Source organism: Anastrepha obliqua, chromosome 1 (genome assembly GCF_027943255.1).
Source record: "Anastrepha obliqua isolate idAnaObli1 chromosome 1, idAnaObli1_1.0, whole genome shotgun sequence".
NCBI lineage: Eukaryota > Metazoa > Arthropoda > Insecta > Diptera > Tephritidae > Anastrepha > Anastrepha obliqua.
This window is the reverse complement of record NC_072892.1, coordinates 60301431-60313640: the sequence shown is the minus strand read 5'-3', so window position 1 is coordinate 60313640 and position 12210 is coordinate 60301431. Positions and strand designations below refer to the sequence as shown.

At 34.6% G+C, this 12210-nt stretch overlaps 1 protein-coding gene across 1 annotated transcript; it reads right to left on the bottom strand.

Moving 5' to 3' along the window:
- Window positions 1–9921: 9921 nt before the first annotated feature.
- On the bottom strand, window positions 9922–11001 carry LOC129253143 (uncharacterized). Its single transcript, XM_054891410.1, has one exon. The coding sequence runs from the start codon at window positions 10999–11001 to the stop codon at window positions 9922–9924; it is 1080 nt and encodes a 359-aa protein (XP_054747385.1).
- Window positions 11002–12210: the final 1209 nt, after the last annotated feature.

The following is a 12210-nucleotide window of genomic DNA, read 5'->3' as shown; positions in this document are numbered from 1 at the left end:
TACCTTTGGCTTTGTATCTACGAAAATATTGAGAATTAGGATCTGTAACTTTGTGTGAATATTCTGAAATATATTAGGAATCGCTTAAAAAGAAGAAAAAATTGATGTTTTTGACCTTATAAACCAGGCTCCCCCCTTAAGGGGTCACAGTGGTCTAAAGTTTTCAAAAAAAGAAATTTGCTTTAATATATCGAAAATATGGGCTTTTAAGGACATATTACCAAATTTTTGGAAGGATATTCCCAGTATTGTCGATTCTACAACCGTTTTAGCAGGTGTAGTCAGACTCATCACCTAGCCACTCTCAAAACTAAAAACTCAATCATCACAAAACTACTTTTTTCGGCCTGGTGTCATCAAAAAAAAACTATTCAACCGAATCACCTGATATTTTAATACATTGTTCCCAACACCATTTTCTTTTCCTTGTTCACACCACTCGGGAGCATAAGGTCCCGACAAGACGCAGTCTTGCGTTGATTCCGTTAATCTTTCTTGCTTTCTGTAGGGTGTGTGATTAGCCTGCCACTTATATGTCAAATAAGTTAAATAAAAAGCCAAAAAAATTTAAATATCGTTTGTAATATATTTTATTGTAAAAAAAATTCCTGAAAATACCCTAAATTTTCGAGCTCTAGACTACCTGGACCCCTTAATCCACTGAAGCTCAAAATGAAACTTCAAAAGCAAAATAAGGCAAAACGCAAAATGTTTGAGGGCTAATTTCATTGGTGCGTATTGAAAAGATTGGTTTCGTTCAAATTTCTGAATATGTGTACTACTGTACTATTTGCAGAATAAGGGGGTTTGGTAGTTTAATTAAACGAAATAACAGTTTACAACAAAAGCATTTTATCTTAACATTTTCGGAGTAAAATAGGTTTTAATTTACAACTAAATATGAGAGAAGAGGTTTTTTTTAGTAATCACTTTTCTTACAACATTATAAAATAATTGGCAAACAAACTTTTCTTGTCAACTCTAAAAACAAATGTGACATAGAAACAAAACGAAAATAGTTGACCTTAATCAAGTATTTGAGAAAAAATTCTATGCCCCTTTCTTAGACCTTTACAGATAGATCACGTCACCTATCGCCCTCGTTACACCGATGAATGCCTAACTGAGCTAAACGACTTCCAAATAGCTGACTACATCAACCTTCAGCGGTTTCAGTTGGGTGGATCATTCTGAGAATCGACACAAAAGAAATTGAGAAAAAGATCTAGTAATTTAGTAAGCTTATGGGCCTTATAAATAGGGTAGCCCAAGAAAGCCTGGATTGATACAGTTAATGACATTCAAGATCCTTTGACTGAAAAACTGGAGGATGTCTGCAACGTTCCGAGATTCTTGGTCGAAGTACAACCCGGATTGTCACGCCAACAATGATGATAATGATGACGATAGGTATAGACACATATATATAAATAATATAGATATAAACATATATCTACAGAGACTCAAACCCACGATGGAAAGCATTTTAAAGAATTTGTTGAAAATAAGCAAAGAGTCGAAATCAAATTGTAGTTCTGTTCTATATTCATACAACTAAGTATCTTTATTTGTTCCAATGTCAATTGCAATTAATCTGTTTTCATTAAACATTTTTTGTTTTCGTTTCATTATTAACATGTTTTAGAATATTGAGAGCATTTATTTTTGGTTTTTTTTTTTTGCCTCCTTTATTAATTACACCTATCGTATGACACTAAGTAATTCTTTCTACAGAGAGAATTTAATTGAAAAGTTTTAAGAATCAATACAATGTGGCAACCCTATTTTGAACGAAAATAAGTATACATTTGTTTTCAAAAAAATTAAATATGTTATATAAATATATTTTGCCCTATGACTGTCGGTTAGTTCACATGAGATGAAACTCTTGTTATTTTCGAGGAGGTAAAGATTACCTAGAACTGAACTGGCTTCAGTCCATCGCGTTTCATCAGTAGTTTCAGACAACCTAAATACATTGATGCAATAATAAACTAAAAAAAAAAAAAATATTTTGAAATTTATTTAATGAAAATGAAGAGGTAACTCATTTCGGAACTGAAATATGTGTATGAAAAACTTATAAAAAATGCTTTTTATCATTCATTTTTTGTTTTGAAAATTGGGAGAATTTTATTCAAAGAAAATGTAGAGTGGCAACCTTATTTTCACCAAAAATTAAAAAATATATATATAAAAAGGATAGGGAGAAAAGGTGTACCTGGAGCCAAAGTAACTATAGTTGACTGAGTTTGCGTTTGATTTGTGCTTTCTGACAGCCTAAAAGGTCTTGACAAACATTTCTCTTGGAAACCAGAATCTTTTTATGCACTAATAATCCATCGAAAAAAATTTCAATTTTTTATTCAAAATTAAATGGCAATCCTATTTGATGTGTGAAAATGTGTTTTTATTAAACGTTTTTTGTTTTCAACAAGACGATTCTACTAATGTAATAATAATAAAATTAAATGAAAAAATTAATTTATTAAAAAAAATTTTAACTTGTTTAGTCAAAATTAGGAGGAAACCCTAGTTAGAACATAAACATATGAAAAATATGTATAAAATGTTTTTTTATTAAATTTTTTCTTTAACATTTTTAAAATGAAGTGAAAACCCAAATCTATTGATGCAATATTAATGTATCAAAAAGTATTTCGCAAATTTTTTAATCGAAATGAGGTGGCAACACTATTTTGATGAGATATACCTATATGAAAAAACTAATATACGTAAAAATTATGTTTTTTTAATTTGTTTGAAAAACTGAGAGAATTTTATTGAAACAAATGATTTGATCAAAATATGATGGCAACCCTGTTTTCTAGAAAATATATAACATTTTTTAGATACACTTTATGCTGAAAAACTAAAAAACATAATAAAAGTATAAAAACAAACCCAAAATATTTAAAATTAGATGGCAACCCTATTTTGAACAGGAATATATGAGGAAACTTCGTAAAAATGTTTTTTTTGTTCTGGAAACTGAGAGAATTTTATTCAAAAAAATTGGTTAATAAAAATAAAAATATATTTTGAATTTTTCTCCTTCAAAATGGGTGGCAACCCGAAACAACTGACGCATTAATAATTTATTAGAAAATATTAAATATGAAATTCTTGCAACCAAAATATGATGGCAACCCTGTTTTCTGGAAAATATATAATAGTTTTTAAATATATATTATGTTAAAAAGCTCAAAAACATTATAAAGAGAAACCCCTGATATATCGCTTTCAAATGCTTTAAAAAGCTCTATATATCAAAATTTTTTACATTGAATAAATTTCAAGGTAAGCCATGTGTTTGCAATTTTTGTAAATTTATTTCTTTTATAAAAAATAAAAAAAATAAATAATTGGCGCGTACACTTCTGTTAGGTGTTTGGCCGAGCTCCTCCTCCTATTTGTGGTGTGCGTCTTGATGTTGTTCCACAAATGTGAATCCCGAATGGTAATCACGCACCAACCCATTCGGCTACGGCGGCCGCCGTTTTCTTTCTTTTATTTATTTTATACTCAAGCAAAAAACTAAGCCCATTTGTGGAAGAATTGACGCCAGTGTCCAAAAAAAGGTGGATAATTTGACATAAAATCACTCAGTTTTAAAGCTGTGTTAGCCGAGACTGAAACAAAATTTTACTTAACTTAAACCAACCTACCCTACCAGCAACTCCTGTAACCAAAACTCAACTTAACTTAGAAAACATAGAAGCAGTAGGTTTAAGATGCCTCTGTTAATTTTTTGAGTGCTAAGAGAGTCGTGCGAGACTCACGCTGCCATATAATTTGTTCACCTATTTTGAATAATATTCCTCCATATGCTCCATAAAATGTTTTTTTTCGCACAGATGTACAATATATGCGAACGCGTCAAGCCGAGATATCGAACTATAGATAAAGCAACCAAATAAAACAGAAAATTGTAAGCATGCAGAATGAAAATCTCAAGGGGCTATTGCAATTGTGATGATGTGCTGAGTAAAACCTCTGAGTTTCTGCAAAGAATAAGTTAAACTTAAGACTTAGCCAACTCAGCTCTTAATCTTAAAATATTTTTGATAATGTTGCCATGCTTTTTTTTAACTAGTAATGTTTTTTTTTGTGATAACTGGAACCTATTGAGAAAATAATAATTTACCAAAAAAAAATATTTTTACGTCGAACAAAAATGTGTAATTTCTTCCCAAATATTTTTAATAAGGATATTTTATCATAAGAAATTAAAAAAATGTTCACATAAATGTTACTACGAACCGAAGATATTTCACTTTAAAAAATCTGACACGAAAATTTTCCATATTGAATAAATCTGATAATTGTTAAAATTTTTTAAATATTTTTTTCCATTTACTACTTACTCCTACCCGCTTATCGAATGAGAAAATCCACTCTACATACTCTGAGTGCTTTTACGCTTCAAAATGTACAAACTCAACAAAGATTTTCGCACGCACTGCTCATACATACATATGTACATATGTTCGCAAACATACAGAGTGCAAGTGTAATATAAAACAAACTATGCATTACGTATCTTCTGTATTGCATATGCAGCTTACCGCAATCTACAAACGTATACAGCTATAAAAGTGAGTGGTTATGACAATTTATGCGTGGAAAAATGTAGGGAAAATCCCAATGCATATGCGAGCTTTTAGAGCCACACCGACTTATTTTTCAAGTTTTTTCGTTTTCGTTTCGAAAAGTACAACAATAAATTACATGACTTGGCAAATAGGAGTGGGATGCAAAAAAATGCGCAATGCTAGCGACAGTATTAGTAAGCAAAATATATGTACGCATGCCTGGAATATTAATAGCAGTTTGTGTGGCAACTGTGTCATAGGCAACTAAATGCGCGAACGTGCCGCAAAGTAATTGCTGCGGATTCTAAAGCAATTAGTAGCCAGTTTTTTTCCTTTTAGTTTGCAAAGCTAATAATACAACGGGAGTATGTAGTAAATTTTGAATTGAAATTTCACTATGCAAATGACGCAAATACAAGCGGAGCAGTGTGAGCATGCGTTGAGCAATGGAAAATTTTAAACACATTACTGCGTACACACACACTAATGCCCTTGAGTGGTCATAGTGCGCTTTTAGGCTTAAGCTATAGAAAATAGCCAGAAGTAGAAATGCGTGCAAGAGAATGATTAAGATGCTTAATCAGTTTTCGATAGTATTAAGTAATATTTAATTACTGTTGAAGTTAATTACTTTACGAAATGACACGCAAATATATTTGATTAGATGTATTGATAACTGGATCTAATTATTTCTAACTTGAAGTCACTACAAAGATAAGTGAGTGCTATTTAGTCGGAATGGAGATGCTCGAAGCACAGATGTTTTAAATTCAAATATTTTTATTAATTTTTGACCTGTTAATCAGTTTTGCCTATATTTTTTGCAAAATATTTTTTTATTTTGAAAGAAAAAAATCTACTTTATGCAATACCAAAAACCATATAAATCCAATCTTTAAACTTTGTGCACATTCTTTAAACATTCGTTTAATTTCTATTACAATTTCCCGCTTTTTATTAAGATTTTTTTTAATTTTCAGGTCTGTAGATTTGTAACCTAATTATGTCGTACTGGGTATACATTTTGTAGTACATTTACTTCACTTGATGCCACATCAAAGTGGTATTCATACTGAAGAAACAATAGTAAGGGTACATGAACTTGTATTTAACTAATATCCGTTCACAACATGGAACACTTGGCGCAAAGATCATCCGAAGATCTTCGCCTTCAGCAAGTGCAGGAATTAAAGCCTCAACTATTTTTTTTTTCTTTTTATCGAAAATTAGTGCTCAGTGATAAAGCTAATTTTTTGGCGAATAGTTGCATCAATAAAAAAACCGATTTACTAAAAATTAAATTTTATGAAAATATTATCACTCAATTTACTGCTATTATTTTTCCTGCTAGACAATGTGCTTTAGGTTAAGTTAGGTAAGGTAAAGGTAAACTAGAAACGTAAGGCTAGAGAGGGATACCCTTTTGAAGTTACTTTATACGAAGATAAGGTCAGGTTGTAGTGGCTGTTTACTATGGGAAATTGGCAGGCTCATAGCTCAGGCCGATGCCTATGCGATGATTAGAACAAATTTCCAAATTATTCCCAAAGCCAGTGTGAACTTTCCAAAAATTTTAGAAAATCACTGATTTCCATAGCACTGAGAGCTTCCAATTCACCAAAGAATTTTCTACCAAAAATGGTAAATCTACGTTTGGATAGAGCAGGACATTAGCATAGGAGGTGCGATGTCGCCTCATCTAGACAGCTTCTGCAAAAGTCATGTGTCTGCACGCCTAGGCTGTAAGCGTGTCTGCCTATTAGACAGTGCCCTGTAATAACGAAAAGTAGCGTGCCAAGGCTATACCATTCGGCTGTGCATTTGGCATTTAGAGTCGGCCAAAATTGTCGCGGGACCCTTTAGGTGGGTTCATTACACCACCATTCATTTGCTGATTTTACACATTTCTCACAAATAAGTAGCTTACAAGCGTGTTAGGGTATGCCTATGGCTTTGTGTGTGTACCCATCAGTTAACTTGGTGCCAAGCCTTGCTAGCTCAACGGTCCTACAATTCCCTTCAAAAACCAGAAACCCATGTTACATTTGGCCGAATTTCTTCAGCCAACTCGTTAATAGATGCGCGGAATTTCATCACTACTTTAAAGGTTGTCGACTGCTTCGCGACGGGTTTTATCATCACCTGGTTATCAATGAAGATGTAGATATTCGATTGCATTACACTACACTAGTGTAACGGCTTTTATTATTGCCATCACTTCAACCTGAAAGGCACTGCAGTAGTCGGGATGCCGAAATCTAAATCACCTCCGCCCACCTTATCTTCAAGCTCTGAGCCATCAGTGTAGTGAGAGGAGGTGGTTCGTGAACGTTGTAAAGGCAATAGTAAGTGGGAGTGCATAATCTCCCAGCCTTGGAAACAACGAGTGCAAGTTAAGATCTAATTGTGACCGTAGCGCATTTTTGCTTCACTACTAGCAATATGTCTTGCTTGCAGATCTACTGGAAGAAAGTTCAAGTAGCACATAGTACTTTCGATGGCATAACTAGTATTGCACCGGTTATGAGAACAAATACGATGCATGAATCTGGGTTGCAACTCCCCAATTCGCCCAATTAGCCTCACGCAAGAGTACAACGCCGTCACACCTAAAACCAAATTCGTACGTAAGCCTTTAAATCACCGATACACGTATATATACATATGTGTTCTTTTTTTTTTTGCGTTTGTGTAGTTCAACCTATTATTAGATCAGTTTCCAACCTCAGCTTATATAGGCATATGATGACAAAACGTCATGGAAAACGCCTTAATATCCATTATTTAAATAATATCATTGCATAAAAAACTTACCTAAGTATTTCAAAATCTCATTCATCCATTTACCTTTATAGCAAATATGTTTTGTACGCGGGAGCTACTTTCGATAAGCGCCATTTCTTGCATGTAAAATACTTAATTTTTCAAGAGAAAATCTTCCGAAAATGTGTGAGAGCTTTTGTAAATTTTTCTTCAATGAGCATCAAAATGGGCGAGGACAAGTTAACTATACATTTAAAATTTTGAAATTTTTGAAAATTTTTTCTACTTTTATTATCATATTTACTCTGTGAGCAAAAAGTAAGGTGAATTTATTTGTCAAACTTCGCAGGATTAAAATTTCACTCTAGTTATTTTTTTAATGAGTTGGCAGTAGTGTTAGTAACAGCTGGGCCAACTTTCATGTGAGTGTCATTATCAGTAGTATATTTACGCTTGTGTTTACCAAACGACCAAGAGGGCATTTTTCGATTTTTACAATGTCTGATTTGATTGAGCAGAGAAGTGCCATCAAATTTTGTTTGCGGAGTGAAATTTCGGCTGCGGAAACGTTTAGCATGTTGCAGAAGGCATTTGGTGATTCGACCATGTCGCACCAAATTGTTTATCAGTGGTACAAAGACTTCAAAGAGGGTCGAGAACATGTTGATGACTTGGAGCGCTCCAGACGACCATCGTCAACAGATGACCAACACGTCAATAAAGTGAAGTGAGTTAGTGCTCAAAAATCGTCGGTTGACTGTTAAGGACCTTACTGATATGATATGATCGGAATATCAGAAGGATCTGTGAAAACCATTTTGAAAGACCCTTTGGGCCTACGAAAAGTCAAATCTCGTTTGGTACCGAAAACTCTTAATTTCTTGGAAAAAAGTCGTCGCGTTAATGTGGGTGAAACAATGCTTTCAGACTATCAGGACAAGCTCAAATGCATCATTACGGGAGATGAGACTTGGATTTATGCTTACGACCCTGAAACAACCGACCAATCAAGCGAATATCGTGCTAAAGGCGAGGCCAGACCGAAAAGAGCACGTCAAAGTCGTGCAAAAATAAAGGTCATGATGACAGTTTTTTTCGATTTTCGTGGTGTGGTGCACTATGAATTCCTTCCACCTGGCCAAACTGCTAATAAGGAATATTATTTGAGCGTTATGCGTCGTTTACGTGAAGCAATTCGTCTAAAAAGACCAGAATTATGGGCCAACAACTCTTGGTTTTTGCATCACGATAATGCACCGTCTCACACTGCACTCGTTCTTCGTGACCATTTCGCCAAAAATTCCACGCACATCGTCATGCAACCACCGTATTCGCCTGATTTGACTCCGTGTGACTTCTGGCTATTCCCAAAACTCAAGAGTCCACTCCGGGGAACGCGTTTCGAGTCGATTGAGGAGATAAAAGCTGAATCGAAGAAGGTGCTGATGGCTATACCGGAAATGGACTATTTGGCATGTTTCGGGGATTGGAAAAATCGTTGGCATAAGTGTATTTCATCGAGAGGGGATTATTTTGAAGGGCATGAAATTGATTTACAAGAATAAATAAAGATTTTTCATTTTACAACCAAATTCACCTTACTTTTTGCCCACAGTAGTATAGTAATAGTTAATAGTAAAATACAGAGAGTCAATGAAGAACTGGCACATACATACACTGTGGATACTGCAATAAATTAAGAAATAATTTGCTTGTGGTATATTCAGATAATTTTATTCTGGTTCGGAGATACTCTGGGATCGTTAAGATAACTTTATTCAAAAATGAAGTTTGAAATTTTTTTATTATAATGAAAATTTCCCAAAATATTTATTAAGCACTAGCTGACCCGGCAGACTTCGTACTGCCTCATCGATAAATAAAAGACCTAATCTTTTGTATAAAATGATTTTAAAACAAACAAATCGAATCCGTATTTAATAAAAAAGCATTTATTGAATAAAGCATGAAGTTTTATTATTATTTTCGATACATCATGTTGCTTACTTAGAAAACAGAGTTTTCCTGAAATACTGGCTATTTATAAGGTTTAAATTTGATATTCACAGACACACACTGTTAAAATACAGTCTGTTAATTAATTCAAAGTTTTCTCATAAACTATATTTTTTGTTTTGTTTTGAAACTCCAAGTTGATTCCACAAACTTCTAACGACTGACCTTGCGATTTATTTATGGTCATCGCAAAGGCCAGACGTACTGGAAATTGTAAGCGTTTAAAATCGAATGGTAAGTCCTTTGGAATCATCGGTATCCGCGGGATCAAGACATCCTCTCCTTTGTATTTTCCTTTTATGATTGTCGCCTCAATGACGTTATTCATCAGTCTTTTCACAGCCAGTCTTGTTCCATTGCATAGTCGAGGTTGATTAATGTTACGCAGCATGATGACAACTGATCCTACTTTTAACTGCAAATTGTGAGGTGGTAATCCAGGCAATTCCAGTGAATTTAAGAACTTAGTGGGATAGTTGATTACGTCATCCTGGTTCATTACTGTGTCGACTGATTTGAAGGAAACCAACTGTCCTGGAAGAAAATTTTAAATGGTCGCATTAAGATCCTCGACATATTTATTTTTCGCTGCTAATATTGCTCGTTCACCCAGCCAATTATGGTTATTGAACTTTTGCGCTATATCTGGGAAAACTCGCTGAATAAGCTCCACTTTTGAGTCTGTGATGTGACAGAAATCTGTAGGTAATGTGATGAATCCGGTCGAGGTGTCCACTGCAACTTTATTATTTCCAATGTCGACCAACTGCTTCGCAAACACATTTGCAGTTTCATCTTGTTGCAAAAATACTCGCATGTTAGTTGTTAAGTAGAGTGTCTTTACGTACTGCCACAAATTTGATGATTTTAGGCATGCATTTAGTTCATCAGCAACAGTTGATCGGGGAATAACTGGAAGAGTCTGACGAAAATCACCTGACAACAGAATCATGGCCCCACCGAAAATATTTTGGTTGTGACGAAGATCTTTCAACGTTCTGTCCAGTGCCTCCAGTGACCTCTTATGGGCCATTGTGCATTCATCCCAAACAATCAATTTGCATACCTGTAGGATCTTGGCCATTGCGCTATTTTTGGCGATGTTGCAAATTGGTGTTTCGGTGATTTGCATGTTTAGTGGTAATTTCAAGGCAGAATGTGCAGTTTGCCCGCCTTCTAGCAGAGTTGCAGCTATTCCAGATGAAGCCAACGCTAGAGCAACATCATTTCGCGATCTGATCCTCGCCAAAAGCAATGAAATTAAAAACGTTTTTCCGGTTCCTCCGGGAGCATCAAGGAAATAAATTCCACCAGATTCACTGTTCACAGCTTCTATCAAAGTGTCGTACGCAATTCTTTCTTGTTGATTTAATTGTGTAACATTTGTACGAACTGTTTCGGCCAATGCTTCAATGTCGTACTGATGTTCTCTTTGGAACTCGTGGTTTAATGCATCGTGCATATGACGATTGGGTGCTGTCATTCCCAAACACGACAATACTTTATTTGCCATCAATAAACACATATCTTCTATCATGATCAATGTGTCATTGTAAATTTCTTCAGTCATTTGTAGTGTAGGATTCAAAGTTTGACGGCGCACACGATGCAAAACATCCTCAGACATGTGGCAATTTTACTTTGCCTTCAGCACAACATAATCCAGTAGATTCACCAGTGTATTTTAACGCCTTACAATATTTACAAATTGTTTCCATTTCCCCAATTGTTACCGATTTGTCGGCACAATAATCAATTGCCGGATCATAGTGGAATGCAGCTCGTTCAAGAATCACAGGAGCACTGCGTCTGCGGATTCGCTCAATTTCATTATGTCCAGCTTGCTGTTGTTGTGTTTAATGTGCACGAACTCGTTGCATTCTAAGCCTATCTCCTACATTGTCACTCACTAAAGAACGCAATTCTGACATAGCAATACGACTATTTTCTTGATCTGTCTGTCTCTGGTCATCAGTACGGTTAGCACGTGAGGTAGCTCTTCGCACATTTGATTGACTACGACGACCTAAGTCAGGTCGTCTTCTCCTCAACATCGTAAATTGTAATTAATCAAAGTGAGAAAATGTCCTGCTCATTTGGCAGTAAAGTGTCACTATCACAAAAAAGAGCACATTACTTGGAATGTCACTATCACAAAGGATCACCAAAGTAAAGAAAGTTCTCACGCACGTAGCCACAAAGATAGATATAATATCGTAATAATACTTTTTTCCGTGCTCTGAAATGCGACAGGATGGATTGACATATTAGTTGGTTGTCAAATCTAATGTCAAATATTATGATTGCGTTCAGAAATTTAACTTAAGATTTATAATTTAATTTGTGACAAAACTTAAGATTTATCTTTCGATTTCTATATAGTCTTATTAAAAAAATAATGGGACAGATTAACAACTGAAGTTAGCTAAAATTGAGTTTCTCGAAGCCGACCACTATTTATGTACTATGTATTTTGAGACTATGCAATTTTGTCGCGTTCGCGATTCACTTTCACTTTTGTTGAGTTTCAGAACGCGATATTAGATCCTCCATCGCGCACGCGAATTTGAACTTTATGCAGCGGTAATAAATTACAAATTGACTCTCCATTTCATTTAGAAAACGTTTGTATGGGAAATAGAAAAATGCTGTTTTGAGGATTTTCCCGGCAATTATTTGAATTTTTCTCACCTTTTAAACCTTCCCTAGACCTCCACAAATAATTCAAGACCAAGATAAGATAAATCCGTTCAGCCGTTCTCGAGTTTTAGCGAGACTAACGAACAGCAATTCATTTTTATATATATAGATTGAATTTTCATATACTGAAAATGTT

Coding starts and splice junctions, on each gene's coding strand:
- LOC129253143 (XM_054891410.1), bottom strand. CDS start 11,001: ATGTCTGAGGATGTTTTGCATCGTGTGCGCCGTCAAACTTTGAATCCT.